At 30.6% G+C, this 19769-nt stretch overlaps 1 protein-coding gene across 2 annotated transcripts in view; it reads left to right on the top strand.

Annotated features, from left to right (window-relative positions):
* Nucleotides 1–19769, top strand: part of Mcm10 (minichromosome maintenance 10 homolog) — a 135151-nt gene that overhangs the window by 49716 nt on the left and 65666 nt on the right. For both annotated transcript variants that reach the window (XR_015040318.1, XM_085813517.1), the window contains exons 6-8: nucleotides 7301–7456; nucleotides 11682–11809; nucleotides 11918–11998. Coding sequence is in view for 1 of the 2 variants with exons in the window: in XM_085813517.1 (XP_085669643.1) it covers nucleotides 7301–7456; nucleotides 11682–11809; nucleotides 11918–11998 (365 nt within the window). In the remaining variant the exon portion in view is untranslated. The remainder of the gene's footprint in view (nucleotides 1–7300; nucleotides 7457–11681; nucleotides 11810–11917; nucleotides 11999–19769) is intronic.

Raw genomic sequence — 19769 nt, 5'->3', positions numbered from 1 at the left:
GTCCAGTATGTTATATAAAAGCAATATTGTAAGCAAATCATCCGCAATGTTTATTTCCATTTCTTTCAGTTTGTCCACAAAAATGAAAAAATCATTTAGATGATCATTCATTTGTTTAGAATCACTCATTTTTGTAAAAAGCAATTTTTTTAGAATTGTGGCCTTTTCTAGCTGGTCCCTTCGATTCGTAAATAGAATGCAATTTACTCCACAGTTCGTGAGATGTTACACAATTCTTTACTTGTGGGAGTTCGCTGGGTAAGATGGATAAGATTATATCCGCTCGTGCCTTTTTGGTCAGTAGTTTTCCATTTAGCAAATTCTTCATCACCAGGTTCTGGTTTCGGAATTTTCCCAGTTACGTAGTCCCAGTGATCATTTTTAATCAGTATTGCTTCCATTTGCAACTTCCACGTGTCAAAGTTGTCCTTAGTCAGCTTTTCAATTGACACTGTATTAGTCGTCATTTTCATTTCAGTCGACGCAGCTTGGCTTGCCGAAAGAATTGAACAATGGTAGTAGGACTGCGCAGCTAATTGCTGTCTGGGCACATAACCTATGAAGAATAAAATGACGTCTTCCACATACATGACAAACATTTATTTAAACTATGAAGATGTTGAACAGCAGAGTAGAAACATGATATTACACAGCGTTTTGGACTTCTCTCTTACATGCAATACTCACCATTGACTGTGGTTAACTACGTAGAAAAGTAATACGCAGCAGAGAACGTGCTTATCATGCACATGCGCTAGGGAAATCGACGGCGGTTGCCAACATACATACTGTAAACTATATTATGTCTGTAGAAATAAACCAGAGAGTTATGTGTTACATGAGTGAATGATATTCAAATTTTATGCACCTGATACTATTTCATTTTTAGTGATGTAATAATAAGAAAGAAATTTATGATTTTAAAAGATAAAATTTTTTTATTAAATATTAATAGCATCAAAAGTTACTTCTTTTTTTAATTTATGAGAATACAAACTTTGAATATGTTGACTAAAATGTTTCCTGTAAATATATAGTTTTTGGAATATGCAGAAATATATTATACATTAATGTAATACTTCCAGTTAGAGACTGCATAAGCAAACTTAATTGTTTATTAACTGATTTATGTAACTGCAACTTTATGTTCTTTTAAAGCTAATCATTATTTTTTTAGTTTCTTATATATAATGTATCTACAAATATTCTTACCGTGCCTTTATTTTCACAACCGTTGGTTGTAGACATATATTTATAATTGCAAAAATGTTTAAAGTGATGCAAATATTTATATTTTAATGCATTTTAATTTTAAAAAGAAATAAATTTTTCACTTAAAGACAAACTTTTTATGTTTTTTTTTTTTTTTCTTTTATTCCTTTATTATATTTATATTTAGGAAAATTTTATACTCATCATAAATAATAAAATACAAGTAGTCGACTCTTGCATAACAAAAATTGCCCAGGATATTTACAAAATTTGAGACAGTATTTCTTGAAAATTTAGAATCTTATACAAAGTAAAGACAGCAGTAGTTAAATTTAAATGCTACTAAAAATAAGATCTCAGCATAGGAAAATGTCTGTAATATTAATAACATAAATGACAATTGTTGATATACAGACCTCAAAAGTTTTGATCAGAATAAAATTTCTTAAAAAGATGTCTAATTTTTAGCACAGAATGTGAATGGCAAAAACCCATTGCAGAACATTTCTCTTAAAAAGAGAGAGAGAGAGAGAATCAATTTGCATATTCTTTTGAAGAGAAATAACAATTAAAGTTGAGATAACACTTTTGTATAATTTGTAAAGAAAACATTGCATTTTCGAGTTTCATGGAAATAACTGTTTTAGCTACTGTCAGATTAAATATTTGATTCTTAGAACACTATCTTTGGTAATAAACAATAACAAAAAGAAAAAATAAATAAATCCTGAAACTGAAAGGCAATTGCTAATATATATGAAAAAAAAAAAAAAAATAGACATCCTTATAATTGTTCAAAATGTCTATCATCAGCTGCTGTATATTATTGTGTTCATAATATTAAAATGTTCATGTTAACATAATTGATGTTTCGCGTGCACTCTTGGCTAATATACAGCTGACTGGTATTACTATATGGTTTGTTGATTGCCTGATTAGTTATTTTTTAAGAAACTCAACAGGAAAAAACAAATCTTGTGGATTTAAGTACAGTGATTATAGGAGCCATTGTGTTGGACCCCAATAATATTAGATCTAAACATGCTTCTCAAAAAAATTTGATGGTAGTGCAAATTTATGTGCTGGAATACCGTCATGCTCAAATTACATAGTTGGCATATCTTTTGGTGAAACATTATTTTCTAAAAAGTCAAACAGTGCTCCAACCAAAATATATACTTCTCATCAATGAAAGTATCATAAAAAATAGATAGCCTAATCAGCTTTAGGTGTAAGTGGGGTGAAGCACGAGAATCCCATTGCATCAGCTGTTGAGCTCAGCCCTAATTTTAACGGAAGTTACCCCAAGAAAGGATCTGAGAGTCTCCCATTCCTCTTTTCCTACTAGCAAACCACGAGAGGGCTTTGGCATCATAGTGCATTTTGAGTGCCCACGTGCCACCTATACACTATATATTTACAAACATCCATGCATTCTCCAGGATTTGAACTGGATGCTAATGATACTACTGTATCAATCAGAGCAGTGAATGGCCCATCTTTACATCTTTTACAACTTTTGGATCTTCCTGATCGAGGGTGCTATTGTATGCTATCTGTTTCTCTTAGACATTTTATAACATTTAAAATAGTTTTATATTTAAATATTGATTATTAGGAAATTTTATTGAATATTGTCTAGCAGCTTCTTGTGTATTTCGATTGTATTGACTATAAAGTATGATGACACCCAATTGGTATAGTGGTTAGCATCGCTGACTGCTGTGCCAAAGGGCCCAGGTTCAAATCCTGGAGAAGGCATAGATGTTTGTAAATGTATAGTGTTGGTGCAGCATGGCGGCACTCTAAATATGCAGCGAGCCATAAGTCTTCTCGTGTGGTTTGGTGGAAAGGGAGAGGGTGGGAGACCATCAAACCTATCCCCCTGGGGTGCTCTCCATCAAAATTGGGGCCGGAACTGAGCTAAATTGCACTGTCATCTGAATGGTGCTTGGGGCTGTTGTCAACGACAGGCATAATCTAGCACTCCTTGCCACGAGGAATTTCATGGGTTTGGGCTGACTACGTCAGACAAATGGGCATAAGCAACAACATTAAGTATAATTGTTTTGCTATACGGATTATTACTGTATATTTTATCCAGTGTACATTATAATACTAGAGTTACCAACTCTCCCGATTTAGGCGAGAGACTCCCTATTTCTGACCGTTCTCCTACCAACCCAATTTACAGCATATTTCTCACGACTTTCTCTTATTCTTAAAATTTCTCACGAATTTTTAATAGCTTGGCTTAATATTTTGTTATTTGGAACAAAAAAATGATTTGGGGTGTCTGAAAGCACTTGGTTTTCCTCTAGATTACATACAAAAGAAAATCAAAGTGCGAAATTATGGCACGCTTCTGCTTTGTGAGTAAGAGCACATGTGTCTGAAAACATGTTCCAGTTCTCCAATGAGTATGGAGTGCCACTGCATGTCATCTGACATACATTAGTTAATGAGCACAAAAACAAGATCAAGGTTGTTATTTCATTCATCTTGTTGCTGACCTGTGTGAATGCATGTGCTTTTGAGGAAATAGTTTAAGAAATTACAATCTTTTGTTTTAGTTATGTCTGCAAAAGAAAGTAAAATACTCATGCACTTTTCAAAAATCATACACAGATGATTTTCCTTCTATTATTTCAAGGAAATATAATACACTTGCTATATGTACCGTTTGTCATTGAAATTTTTCGATTTCGTACGGTGGGAAGGCCGATGTTCTCAAACATGCATGTACACAAAAACACAAGGATAACATGAACTTGAGGGGGGGAAGAAAGATTGAATTTTCTGTTAAAACAAAGGACCAAAAAGTTATTAATGCTGTTCTCTGCCTTTTTACTGGAGCACAAACTTCCACTGAATGCATTGAATCGTACTGCAGCTTCATTTGGAAAAATGTAGTCCAGTAGTGAAATCAGAAAACTACAAGTGCAAAGACCAAAACAGCTGCAATTGTTCAAGAACTGTGTATAAAAAAAATAAATCTTCCATTATTGATTGCATTAAAACAGCTCTATTCTGCTTCTCTATGGATGGGAGCTATAATACTGATTCAAAACTGTATCCAGTTGTTAATTCTCTTTTTAATCCGGTGTCTTCAGAAATTGAATGTAGTCCCCACTTTATGTAGAAGAACATTCAACAGATTTTAATATAGCACAGCTAATTATTAAAACTTTAAAAGAATATGCAGTTCCTCTGGGTAATTGCTTAGCACTTGCCGCCGATAATGCACTAGTTGCAGGCATCTTAAAAAAAGGAAAATTCAGATTTGCAAATTATGATGTGCACCTGTCACCTCTTAAATTTAGCAGGAAAAAAGGCAGCTTCTTTACCAATAGGTGTAGATGAATACATTGTTGATATTTATTATTATCTTGAAAGGGCTTCTAAAAGGAAGGGAAAAAATTGAAGCATTTCCAACAGCTGCATAATCCTGAAATAAGAAAAAAAATTAAAACATGTATGTACACACTATTTTTAAGAAACGATCTAGATTTCTCGACCAATGGAACCCACTTGTTGCATTTTTAAAGAAGAAGTAAATGCTTCTAGAGTTAAGTTAAAAGGCTGTATTTAAAGTTATAAAATACTTAAAGTAAATGGAGATGTAGTTATTACTTCCACTGTTAAAAATAGGTTTGAGAAAAATAATTTCTGCACCGGTGAGGAATTTAATTGGCAGTTCTCAGAATAATACTACAAAATATAAGCGTAAGGCTGATATAAATTTCTCTCAAAATAAAAAAAATTCTCAACAAAGAAAATATTTTCCAATTACTGTAAATTTATCTTGTGAAGAACAAATATTTATGTTTTTGTCTTAGGAGCTTAACAAAGCTTTTTTGTACAATTTATTTTGCCATCATTCAATATTCTTAACACAGTTCTGCAAAGCAAAATTCCATTAATTCATGTTTTGCAATTAATCATTTATGATCTGTTTAGAAGCATTTTATCAAAGTTTGTAAAAGCAATCTTTGTTTTCTCTTCTAATTCTATGTATGATGTGATTTATGATGAAATAGAAAGTCAGAAGAAAGATGAAAATTTGGTAATAAGGAATGCAACTAACAATGTATTCGAAGAACTTTCAGAGAAGACAAAAATAAGTTATTTCCATGTTAGAAGCTACTTCTGCGAGTATGTGATTACATACTATATAAATTTCCAATCAATGATGAAGTAATTTTACAGGCTAAAGTTAGACGCATCTGCTGTAGCAAATGCATCTTTTTCTGATAAGATATTTTTTTAATAGATTTCCAGTTTTGCTTCATTTAGTCATGAAAGGAGATTATATTGATGTTGCAACCAATAAATTGCAATTGCAGTTTTGCAGTTTACAATAAGAAAACTTTGATAAAGTTTTAAAAACAGCTAGGATTGACACCCAAGAGAGTTTAATTGAAAAGCTGAAAGATGCTGATGAAATTTTAAAGTATAGTGAACTAAAAAAAAATAATAAATAAATAAACTCAGTGGTGCAAACAGCCCTAATGGGACAAGGCCTGCAGTGCCCTGAAATCTGCTTTCTTGACCGTGGTCCCCAGGGTGTGTAAGCATATGCCCTGAACAATTGGTCAGCTTGTTGCAGGACCCCCAGTGTTAAGTCCCCAAGCAAACTTGGTATTCATTTTATCAACCCAAGGGATTGAAAGGCTGAGTCGACTTTGCCCAGCCCAGGGTTCGAACCCCGGACCTGTGATGCTGCTGCGTGATATGCTAGCCACCGGGCCTTTTTTTTGGGGGGGGGGCTCTATCTAGAATAATGTTGGCCATCCTGACAATTTCCCATAATAATGCAGAGTGCGAGAGGATTTTCAATGTTGTTGTGAAATCAAGGATTAGATTTAGATCTAATATTAGTAATGACACATTAGAAAACTATATGGCGATTGCTATGAACAAAATTATGAAGTTTCTTTCTTAATGAAAGCAAAATCTGCCACTGCTCATAGCATTTGTATAAAAAAACTGATTGAAGTATGATTATTATTATTTTTTGGTTAAAAGATGAAAATTATATTTTTTCTATATAAGTATTGTTTGCATTTAAAAATTTACTAACTGAGCTTTCAGATATTAATTAGCAAATATTTAAAGTTAGTTCAGTATTAAAAAATATATTTTCTTCATTCAAAAATCTTTTTGTCATTGAGAAAAATCTCCTGATTTTTTAGTATCATAGGTTGGCAAGTATGTAATAGAACAAAGAATAACAGCAGATAACCACTTAGAAGTATTAAGTGTGAATTTAAATATCTACTCAATTTCTTCAGTGAAAACAAATCTAGGTGCAGAATTTGTGTTCGAGACACATTAGTGGATTTCAATAATTGCAATTTATGTTATTTGCTTGAATTTAAAAATATTTCTCATCAAATGTACTTTTCGTATGACTATTAGATTATGTTTCCAATAAAATTTCATGTGAATATAAATAATATTATCAATATATTTTTAATATTTGAGAACATTTAAGTTACTTACCTAAAAATTATTTTTGCATACCAAATGTAGTAAAATCTTAGGATAAAAAATGTTACATATTTGTAAATCACAAAGGAATATCATGGAATAACTTTAAATGGAAATAAGGACAACTTCAATTTATCCTAATTTATTTTTTAATTGACACCTCAGCAGTAATAAATTCGGTAATCTATCACTCTAAAAATCCATAAAAATCTAAAATTTTAAAATGAAATATTTAGGCAACTTTATCACAAAGAAATCAAACTTTTTGTGTTCCGTTTCTCAGAATAAGTTTTCATGAAATATAACTGTAGGAACCAGCAGAATATGTAAAAAATTAAATTTCATATTTTTACAAAATTTATTTTAAAATGTCAAAGCATGAATATTTGTGTTGTTTAAATTTTTTTTTTTATAATTTGAAATGTGTTTCCACGGCCAGTGTTTTACAAAAATGAAGGCCAGGAGGAAAAAAAGACTTTGTAGATATGATGTATATAGCAAAGCCAAAAACAAAAATCTATTTCTTTGTAAATAATTTTCTATATTTTTATTTTATTAATTTCAATATTTTTAATATAAAATATTTGTTAAATAGGGCAAAATGTTTTCCATATGGAAAATGACTGACCTTCTTGATTGCGAGAAAATTGTGAGTGTTTTTTTATTCGGAGCTGCACATGCAGAACATTGGAAGACTGCTGTAGGAACCGTAGTTGGTATTTTGAATCCATCTATTATTCCAGGGAGAGATGTGAGTAAATCTGAACACATGATTTTTTTCTGTCCACAATAAATGTGTATAGCTTTAATAGCATGATTTCATTTAAGCATTAACCAGCAATTTGAAATATTATACGTAATTGTTTTCTGTTTAATAGTTCTTATAATAAGCTGAATTTACACTAGTTACATTCATATTTTAAAATAGACTCTATATTTTATTTTACTTCAAAAAATTTAGAAAGTGTTTAATGTAGATTTTCTAGTTATTACATTTCTTAGTAATATGTCAAAGTATTCCAAGTTTATTTAAAATTTTTTCTCCTGAATGTCTTTCACTAAAAAGTATTGTGGGTAATATGTGTTACTTTATCTTTTTAATGTAACTGCATAAAGTTATTGGTGATTAAGTTATGAAACTTTGTTGATCAGTTTCTTTTATGATTTTGGAAGTATTTATAACTATGTTCTCCTTAATCCTGCATGCTTTTGTTTGCAATATTTATTAAGTCTCATTTTACTATGGAGGAGATTGGATCAAAATAAGACAAAAATTAATTCATTGAGTAATTTTAAAGTGCAGAAACCATTTTCTGTGAAAGATAATATGCATTCTATATCTAAAATATGAATTTTAGAGAAGTTCAAATATTTACTGATAATTTTACTGTACGTCATCATTATTTGTGAGCCTCATTGTGGTTTCAGCATTTTCAATATTTTAATTTTCTAGGCTGCTTTTAAGGATGCACTTCTATAATTTAATATTTTTTATTCACCATGTATTTTCTCTTCTTTATTCATTTTTGGGAAATAATAGGCAAGTATCTTTATCATAATAAATACAAGCTGCCGCCCAGATGGTATAGTTGTTAGGGGAGCCTACTGCAGTATAGAAGGGCCCGGGTTCAAATCCCAGAGAAGGGATGGATGTTTGTAAATATGTAGTGTCTTTGCAACATTTGGGCACTTTATATGGCAAGCTGGAAGTCCTTTTGTGTGGCTTGGTAGACGGGCAGATTGATGGAAGACTCCTCGGATCACCACCCAGGTACTCTCCCTCAAAACTGGGTGGAAGTAGAAGTCAACCTCTAAATCTGGCAGCCATTCTTCCATGAAACTCATGGGCAAGACAACAACAAATACAAGCTTATACATTGAAGGTTGGCTCTGAGTAGAAAACTGAAAATTGTAATTTAAAAAGCAGCCGCCCAGACAGTATAGTGGTTAGGGGAGTCTGAGTGCAATATCGAAGAGCCTGGGTACAAATCCTGGAGAAGGCATGGCTGTAACTGTTCATCCCTTCATAGGAGGTAATGGTGGTCGACCTGTTAAGTGCCTCGATAATCGAAAGGCCACCACATCTGGCCTTAGTATAGATTAATAGACTCTGTTACTAAACTGTAAATGTTCAGAATATGCCATTGGAAAAAAAAATTCAAAAAGCATGAACAAATGTAACTAATTTTTATGAGTTGAACTACAATCTTGCCACCTGTTACTTCTTTTCAAAAATTGGATTCAAAGGTTTTACACCAAGTAAATGAATGGAAATAATCACAGTTTTACATCTAGAAGTAAAATACAAAGAACTAGCTTAAAACAGCATGTGAAAGGATCACAGAAGCCTAGATGCTGATTTCATTGATAAGAGTTTTAAGGAAACTTAAAATCTCCATCACAGTGATGATTATGACTTCACTTGTCAAGCTGCTGAAAATGATGGCATCTCTGATCACTGCCATTGGCCAGGGAAAGAGATGCATAAAAAAATGAAATTCATTAATATTTTGATTTAATGTTATGGATAACCATTAATTATCCATTAATGGTTCCTGTTCAGTTCATATGCATAATGGTAATTAATTCTTGTATCCCTCCCTTTTTTCTCAAAAATACTTACATCCTACCAAAAACTGATTTCTAATATGAAAGGAATATTTTGTTGAGAAAAATTTTAATTGTTTATAATATGTATACTAAATTTTAATTATTTATAACAAATATACTAAATTTTAAAGTATGAAATATGCTTTGTAAAATCATAACATCTGTTAAGCTAGGTATTCTGTAAAATTCAATACTGATATAGGTTTGGAAAAAAAATTATTTTTATATCTAAATTTTCAATTAGCAAAAATAGTGGGAAAAGGCAGAAGGTATACATAGAAAACTTGGTAATTTTTTTTTTTTTTTTTTTAGTTCCTTTTATATTAGATAAACCCAGTATTGCTTATTTGGTAAAATAGTGCTTGCCTAGTTTTTATGCAAAAGGGTAGAAAAGGTGGTATATATATATTTTTTTTAAATTTTGCTGACTCAATGAAATAGCTAATATTGAAATTATATGATAGGACCTCTATGAGATGCAAGCCATATGCATTTCTCTGTACATACAAGTATTCAAATCATTTCAAAGTGCATCACAATTTATAGCATGGTATGTCTTCCAGTAATAATTTAATAAAGTATAACCTGTCATTACAAAATTGCTAAGGTCTTTGCAATGTGTTGTGGAGCATTCAATGGCCTGAAGACTTGGAACGAGTATCTCAGAAACTGTGCAATTGGTAAGTTCATGATCTGCCGTTGTTAGTATTTACGCAAAGTGAATAAATGATGGTGAAACCAGCAGTAGTCGCCAAGGTGTAAGATGTCCACACATCATCAAAGAAAAATGATGTCAAAAACTGTCCCACTTGGTACACAGCAAAATCGGCTCCAGATAGTGGCTCAGCTGACAGCCTAATACAATGCACATCCAAGTGCAATGTTTCGGAACACACTGTTCAGTGGACACTGTTGGATATGGGACTGTGCAGCAGACGTCCCACACATTTCTTCTGTTAACAAATCCTCATTGTCAACTATATCTGCAATAGGCCTTGGAACATCGAGACTGGACCATGGAAAGTGGAAGACAGTTGCCTGGTCGGATAAATTACGATTTCTCATTCATCACATCGATGATTGTGTCAGGCTACATCGTCTTCCAGGTGAACAAATACTCCCCCCTGTACAACAAGCCATAAACAGGCTGCTGGTGGCAATATTATGCTTTTGGCGAATGTTTCCTATAGGCTGCTATGCGTCCCTTAGTTGTAGAACAGACTATGATATGATAGCTGCAGGCTATCTAATTGCAGATCAGTTGCACCCTTCCATGGCATCTGTCTTCCCAGCTGGAAATGAAGTCTTCCATCAGGACAATGCTCCATGTCACAAGGCTGAAATTGTGTTGGAGTGGTTCAAGGAGCATAAGGATGAATTTCAATTAATGTCCTGGCCACCTAACTTGCCGGATCTTAACTCGATAAAGCACATTTAGGATGTGTTGGAGGGGCAGCTTAGTGCCCAAACACTACCATGTCAGAATATCTCGAACTTTGCATCACCTCTGCCTAGACATTTGGTACAACCCTAAGAACTTAGGGCATGCATGCCAAGGTAGTTTCAGCTATTTTGCAGGCCAAAGGTCATGCAACACGTTATTTAGTAGGGGGTCATGTTTTGGATCTTCAGTGGATTTCTCTTTGATGATTATTTTTATATAAAAAATTCTGGAGAGAGAATGTATTGTTTTTAATTTAATATTTGTAAGCTGAATGTGTTTAATTTCATTAGTTAGATGGTATCTTACTGTTACAAATGGAGATGTTGTTCATAAACTTTTGTTAATTTTTTTAGTGTAAAGAATGAATAAAAGTTTAAAGAGAAATTATAATATAAAATATAATTTATTTGGTAATGTTATGATAATGGTAATGTTATTTGGTAATGTTATGTTAAAATATAATTTATTTGGTAATGTTATGATGGCATTCTTTGGAAGTATGAAAAAAAGGGAGGGGGGAAACCTTTGAACTTCTAAAGCTACTTTAGTTTGTGTAAGACTTTATTTACTATTCAGAATTCTCCAGTTGCACTTTTACATTAATTAATAAATCTAGATTTTATTGGTGGTAATTATTTTTAAAATAAACAACAATTGACAGTATAAAAAATTGGTAATAAAATTTTATTTAATGCATTTTTAATTTTGAATCAGTAAAACTATTTCCCTTAACAGGTATTTTCAAAAAGGTTTTCACCCCCCTTAAATTTTTATATGCGTTGCATTGTATTATGAATGCTCGTCTGAATTAAAAGAATATACATGAAAGAATAATTTACTATATATAAAGTATCACTGCAAATTAATATTTTATCTTGCACATTCTATATATTTTCTGCGATGAATATTTTCATGTTTTCAGACAAATGAAGTGTTGAGTCTTTCTGTGGATCATGCCGGTAAATTTATGATTATGGGTACATCTAAAGATTTTGGACACTGCAAAGCTCGTAGAAAAGATGGTGAAACTTGCAGAATCATTGTAAATATGTATGTTGAGCCTTTATTAAAATAAATTATGTATATTATGTAAGTGTACATTTTGTTATTAATTTTGTGCAATTTATCAGTTTTTTTTTTCTTTTCTCCCCACTTTAGGGCTCAATGTGAATATTGTGTCTATCATGTGAAAAAAGAATTTAAAAAATTTAGTTCCAACCGGAGCGAACTTCAGACTTCGTAAGTTAATATCAGTATATTCATTGATAGTAATTGATTTGGCTTTCAATTTCAAATCTGATTTTGTGTTTTTCTTTACTTCATGTGTTTAATTTTTATGATCTTCTACAATAATTGATTATTTTTCATGAATTAAATGATCATTTTTATTGTATGCTAGCAATGTATACATCTTCATATGAAGGGAAAATTGCAGAAAAAAAATGATTTCTTTGCAAAAAACCAGAAGGCTTATAGAATTATGGCAGAAGGCAGATCATGACTGATAAAATGAAAATCATTTACATAGGAATAAAGTATGTGATATGTCATATACCCAGAAGATCCTTTTTTAAAACACATTTCATATTTTGTTTGTTGTTAATAATAAAAAAAAACTGTATAATTCAAATGAAAGTAAATTATTTTTAAATACTTATATTAGTCAGGAGGAAATAAATGATGTATTTCATCATAAAAAATTATAATTTATTCTTTAATAACTATATTTTAAAATCCAAGCTAGTTTTAATATTCATCCATCCTGTATTGTTGATTTATTATTGAATGGAAGACAACTTGTCAGAAATAAAAATCTCTTATAGCTCATCACAGCTGTTGTTATTATTTCAGTTCCAGTGCCATCACTTGAGGATAATTCTTTTACATGCTGTCCTTTTTTTATTCTTATCATATAACAATCCAAAGAATGCCATCATTTCCACTCTTGAGGTAGCAATTCAGTCGCTGTCCCTTTAGTATTTGCCTTTTAGCAAAAGTACTGGTACTGATAAAAGTACCAGTGGTAAGTACTGATAAAAAATTTAATCACTAATTCTCTAGTAACTTTTTAAAATTTATTTGCAATCTTCCAGCACGCATGTCATGCAAAAAGTTTATGACAAATTCGGTTTTTAATGCACATTTTTCGCATATTGCAACTGAGACTCCTGAAATTCATTTCTATTCCTCCTTTCAATCCTTCCTCACATCACAGAATGTGCTAACAGGAAGTCATATGCAGCATTTTTTTTTATTGATCTTTGCTATGTGGCAGCTTCTTTACAAAAGTTACAACATGTGCATGGTCATGGGTGAAAATTAAAAAAATACTTCTTTTTCCCAAATATTTTGTAATTTTGTGTTATTAATTGACGTGTATTATTTTAATTTGTATAAATTTGACTTAAAATTTTTTATATCGGTTTTCATAAGAAAAAAAAAAAAAAAAAAAAAAAAAAAATGTATACAACCAGCTGATTTTGCTCCCATTCTTCAAGAATTATTATCTGATGAAGAAAAAGAAGATAATTATTATAGAATATTAGAACAATAATGATTTGAGTAAGAAAAATATAGAAATAAATAATATCAGCAGTGAGTCTAAGCAATAAATTCAGATGATAATGATAGTAACCATATAGAAAAAAGGAATGATGATATGTTAGTAAGGATAAATCTTCTAAGTGGAGAAAACAGGAGTCTGCAAAGTGCTCGAATAAGGTGAATTAATTCGAAATAAAGCCAAATAAGATGAATATTGTGAAAGTCTTACCTGACCTAAAACAGCATTCCAAGGATACAGAGAATGAAATAGGATCATTTTTTGAAATAATTGATATAAATATGCTAGATGAAATTTTGGAATGTACAAATAAATATATAAGTTTTGCTAAAAGGCAAATACTAAAGGGACAGCGACTGAATTGCTACCTCAAGAGTGGAAATGATGGCATTCTTTGGATTGTTATATGATAAGAATAAAAAAAGGACAGCATGTAAAAGAATTATCCTCAAGTGATGGCACTGGAACTGAAATAACAACAGCTGTGATGAGCTATAAGAGATTTTTATTTCTGACAAGTTGTCTTCCATTCAATAATAAATCAACAATACAGGATGGATGAATATTAAAACTAGCTTGGATTTTAAAATATAGTTATTAAAGAATAAATTATAATTTTTTATGATGAAATACATCATTTATTTCCTCCTGACTAATATAAGTATTTAAAAATAATTTACTTTCATTTGAATGTAACATAATTTGTATTTTGCAATAATAAGGCTAATATTTCATTTCTTAACAAATGTATTATCAATATTCACTCATTTCTGTAGTTTTTCCATGCCCAAAACAGTAAAATAATAGATGTCGTAAAAAATATGACACACGCATGCTCTTGTAAAGTTGGCAAGCGCGCGTGCTGGAAGTTTAGGGTGCAAACACTGAAATGGTAAATGAAAAGCATGCTAAATTTCATTGTTAATAATTCTTAATGGAAGTATATTGTTACGAGCGTACAGGTTCGTATTTTGTTGAATGCACACAGAATTGATGATAGCTTGATAAAATTTATTTTACCAGAAGAAACATTTCACAGTTCTAGAATTTTCCACAAAAGTAGTCATACAGTTCTTCACACTATCACAGAGTACAATTAGTAGTTATACTTCAAACTACTAAGAACACTACGCAGAATGTAGGGCAAAGCACATCTAAAGAGCGAAGCTAAACCAGAGATATCTCAGTAGTCTGAACTCACGATAAATTAACAGCTAACAATAACTGAGGAACTGATGCTTTTTCTGGTCTTACATAGATTTCCATGGAGGTAAGAAAGGAAGGAGTGGCCAAACCGACACTAGAAGTGAAACACTGCTTCAAAGCTTCGGTCACCATATGGGGTGTTTTTTGTTTACATTCAGAAGCTCACCTGATAGTACTCTGATAGTATTTCGACACATGACAGTTCCATACAAATTGAAAAACGGGACACTTTCGCATGAAAGAAACATTCATAGTGTGATGGATAATAGCAATTTGCATAGTTTAGTGGCATTTACGCAAAAATGACATCTTGGTTATTTTTCGATAACTAACAACAGCAATTTTGATTATGAATTTGTTTTATAAAATTCTAAGCTGTTGAACTACAAAAATATAGATTTTACCAAAAATGTTGTGCTTAAAGAATGAAAAATACCTTAAGGCACCTTTAAAATTGTGTACATCTTTCGATACCCTTGATAGAGTAGTCGCTACTTTTATTTCAGGTTCCAAACGCCAAAATGTTTTAAATAAAATAATTTTTTTTCACATCCACATATTATTTTAACATGTACTTTTTAAAATTTTTTAGAGAAGAGGCTTTAAAACTCATTATTTTATTTTTATATAGCTGAAAAATAATCACTTTGGGCTTACACGTTTTACTTAATTATTATTATTATTTATTATATTATCAGAGAATTATTAAACTGTGCAAAATCGATAAAAGAGGTATTGAGTGCTCTTCCAAAATGTATTTACTAAAAGATTTGAATTTGATGATAAATGTATCCTAAAACGTGTTTTAAGTCAAAAGTGTGAAACTTGATGGCTAAATGTAAATATAAAATTATACATGTTAAAATATTTGTAATTAGGCACATAGGTCAGGTTAAGTTTTTATTAAATAGAGTAAGGCATGCAAGGGCTATCTGTCTAAAGGGAGAGATGCCATCATGGAGGAATTTTGGAAAAAGAAAAAAAAAAAAAAAAAAAAAAAAAAAAAAAAAAAACTCACCTTTGAGTGGGTATTAAAAATAGTGCATATAATTTTCATTCAAATTATATTTATATATATTTCTTATGTAAAACTTTCGGGTATATGTGAAATTAGTGTAAATTACTTTACTCGAAAGATGTAGTGAATGCACAAAAATTAAAGATTTGCTAATGCCTGAAATAAAAAATATGAAATATGTATGGGTATTTATACATGTACTCGCAAAAAGCAATGTATCTGCCTTTAACAAAATACATAACTATTTATTAAATTATTTATAAACGTCTTTGAAATGAAAGATTTATTCATTCATAAACAAGTGAAAGTTGCTGTGAAGAAATTTAATTATTTAACAAATATTTAGTTAATTACTAAACTATACAAATTGGTATTAATTTTTTTTTTAGTTTTTTAGGTTTAGTTTTTTTTAGATGTATCAATTAATTGTGTACCTATAAAGAAAAATCAGTGTATCTAAATTTATAATGATTATAAATATTATCTAAATATATAATAAACTTAGCATTGAATTGTAAACATAAATTGAAATCCTTTTGACAAATACATTATAAAACTATTTAAGCAAGAATTGTTCATACTGGAAAGCAATCTGTTAAAAGGTATTGAAAAGCAAATTTTATGAGATGCGTACTTAAGTATTAAAGAAGAGTTTTGAAATACGTATTGTTGAAATTATGGGTAAAAAAAAAAACTGATAAGTATAATTAAAAGAATTATTCCCCTTACATTTTATTACTCAATTACAAGTTCTAAATAACATTTAAAAAAAAATCTTTATTTTATTCCCTTTCAGAAATATTCAGAGAAATTTAAGTACTATCTAAAGTATTTTTCTATTAAAATAAAAGGTGCTCTAATTTGAAATGAATAGAATAGAGCATTAATTATAAACTGACTTATAGTTTTCCATTTAAAAGATGCCTCAGAAGCTAAAATATGTCATATTTGAGAAGTATTTTAGGAAGAAGCTCCATAATTTTAATAATAATGCAATAAACTTTGATCTTAATGTTTGTAATCCTTAACCAAATAAAATCAAATTACCTTAAAATTTTTTTCTAATGTAATTAACGGAAACTTGTGAAAATATTTCATTCAAATTAAACCATTTTGAGGAAACTGTTCTGTGAAAAGTATAGCATTTAATTCCCTTCAGAATGAAATGTCGTTTAAAAATGTATTCTTTTCATATACTTAGGACTCTGAAGTACTGTACAAAAATATATATATATATATACATTTATATGTATATTTACGACGTAATTACAAAATATTTACATCTGATTGTATCAAAACCTATTGAATTTAATGGTAAATTACCCAATGTTAATCTGAAAGCTTTCAGATTTTTTTTTTTTTTTTAATTAGCCCAAAGGGTGTTAGCCCAGACGGGCTATTAATTTCATTTTGACATTTTGCATTGAAAACTGTAAATGTCAGTTTCACTTTTCAAATTGTTGCCGCCAAATATTATTGCCCTGTGTTATATTTAAAGAAATTAAATAATGAAGAATCTGCATAAATGTACAGTGGTTCAAACAATACACCTTACTTTTACTGGATAAATCTAACTTTCAATAAAAATAACACATTACCAAGAAGAGCTAACATGTTTTTATTTTTATACATAACAAATGGTTGGATTTAAAGTAAAAATAAAGAATAACCAACCAAAAAATTCTAAAATGAAAAATTCAGAAGCATTTTAAATACGCATATGCAGATTTTGGGCTCAGAATGATCTCTTCCAAACGTTGTCGTACCGATTCGACCAACGTTTTGGTCGTATCTGAAGATTTTTTATCCCATTCTTCTTACAACACTTGTTTTAAATGTGCTTTGTTTTTAATTTTGTGTTTTTGGATCATTATTTTGAGTGTGACTACAGATTTTCTATGGCATTGATGTCTGGGGACTGGTGAAGCATAACTGCTGTTTTCAATGAAAAAGGCACCACATTTTGATGTTATGTGTCGTGTGTTTAGGGTCACTTTCGTGAAAGAAGATGAAATTTCAATCTGAACCTAACTTTTTAGCACTTTTTTTTAGATTTTTGGTGGAGTATATCCAAGTAAACCATATGATTCATAATGCCATCTATAAAAAGTAAATTTCTTACCCCAGTTGAAACCCTACAACCCCAAACCATGACGGAGCCACCACCATTAACTGTAGGGGTAGATTTTTTTAATCCAAAGCGATGGTGGGCATTTTCCATACGGTGCAACTGACATCACTGCCGAAAATGTTGAATTTACTTTCATCAGTGACTATAACTTTCTTCCAAAAGTTATTCATCTTCAACTGATGAGTTTTTGCAAGCTCCAAATGACTTTTACGATTTTGCAAGCTGATGAATAGTTTCTTTCTAGCTACTCTACTTTTATGTCCAGCTTCTCTAATTACATTTTGCACACAATCAGTACTTGCACTTCTGCCAATGATTTGAGAAGTTTCAGCATTAGGTTTGACTGCACGTACTTTAGGATCAATCTTGATATCTTTCAAAATTTTCCTTTTGGTGACATCATTCAGAATACCTTTGCTTCCACTTCCACTTTTATTTTCAATCAATTCACACTTTTAAGTTTTCCATTGATTGTTTGGACATACGTGTGACTTCTACCAACAATTTTAGCTATTTCACGAAAAGATTTCCCTTTTTTATATAATCTTAGTAGGAATTTCCTTACATCGATACTGGTTTCTCTTCGAGAAGTCATTTTCTATTTAAAAGTATGGCTTTTAAGTTCATATTAGCAAACCTCATCACAAAAGTTAAAAGGTATAAGATAAGATTACATAACATTAGAATAAAACAGAAACCATGTAGAAAAAATGCAGTAGTAGTTAAACATATTTTTCATTGGTGTATTCTCAATTTTTTAGGCAAAAATCTGCTTATATTTATTTAAAATGCTTCTGAAATTTTTTATTTTAGTATTTTTTCGCTGATTGTTTTTTATTTTTACTTTAAATTAAATCAGCTGTTATTTGTAAAATTAAAAACATGTTTCCACTTCTTGGTAACGTGTTATTTATATTGAAAGTTAGATTTATCAAGTAAAAGTAAGTTGTATTCTCAGTTGTTTGAGCAATTGTATGTATGTTTCTTGCATTGTGATAAAACAACAGTACCTAGAGCCATCAAATTTTGAATAACATAATCTTCATCAAATATGGGCATCTGGAAGTCCTAATTTGGAATTTGTTTTATTATTGATTTCATATTATGTAACACTTTAATGAAATTTGTATTAACAAACTCGATTTAAAAGTGAGCAGTGGTAACACTGTACGGAAAAAAAGCGTATCTCCAGCACGCAAGACTATATATCAGAAACTCTAAAGATATGGTCATTTTAAATTATTTTTCGATATTGCTGTTAAATTAAATTTTCCCCAGCTGAACATACTTGTGTAAAATATGAGCTTTTGAACTTGATTTAAATTCAATATTTTTATTTTATAAAAAAATTTAGCAAATATAACACTGCATGCGTAAATTGTGCTGTAACTGAACTAGTATAATATTACAAGCAGATGTAACTCAGCCAAAAAATTTAAAAAATTGGAAAATGAAACACTACGACTCAGAAAGTAAGTTGCATTTTAAGTTATATTTTATGCTTTAGATAATATGTAAAAAAAAAAAAAAAAAAAAAAAATGCTTTGTGCTATGATACCAAGAATCCCCCCCCCTTCCTTTCCACGCACACACACTTTACATTATCGAGGACCGTAAGGGTCCCTTTTTTATTTTTTCTAAACATAGGTTGTAATATATCTTTTTGTTCAGGAAGAAACGCCGTTAAACATTTTTATTATTTCATACACCTCAAAGCTCTTATTCCGATTTTCAACCCCTTTGGCTTCCTAGGGGCTCCTTTTTAAGTTTTGGATAAGTTTTAGTTTTCATCTAAAACGGGCCTCAGAAATATTTTCCTTCCTTTCACCAATAGAAATATTTTCCTTCCTTTCACCAACTGTAAAAATTGGTTGTGGAAACAACCTTTTGTATTCTAACCCAGAGGGCAAATTTCTGTTGTGTTCCCTATCTAGTCTTTCATCTGAAATTAACAAAGAATTAAAAAGAATAAAAGCATGCTTTCAAATCAGCAGCTTTTGTGATTACACTATGAGATGGACCTTAAGTGCATTTCCATTTTAAGTGAGCTTTCCCTTTGTGTGATCTTATCTTTTCACACAAGGGAAGAAGC

Source organism: Stegodyphus dumicola, chromosome 3 (genome assembly GCF_044657685.1).
Source record: "Stegodyphus dumicola isolate Sdum_Otavi_A_Nest chromosome 3, ASM4465768v1".
NCBI classification, from domain to species: domain Eukaryota; kingdom Metazoa; phylum Arthropoda; class Arachnida; order Araneae; family Eresidae; genus Stegodyphus; species Stegodyphus dumicola.
Note: the sequence above shows the minus strand (reverse complement) of the source record. Positions and strands in the feature narration are given on the sequence as shown.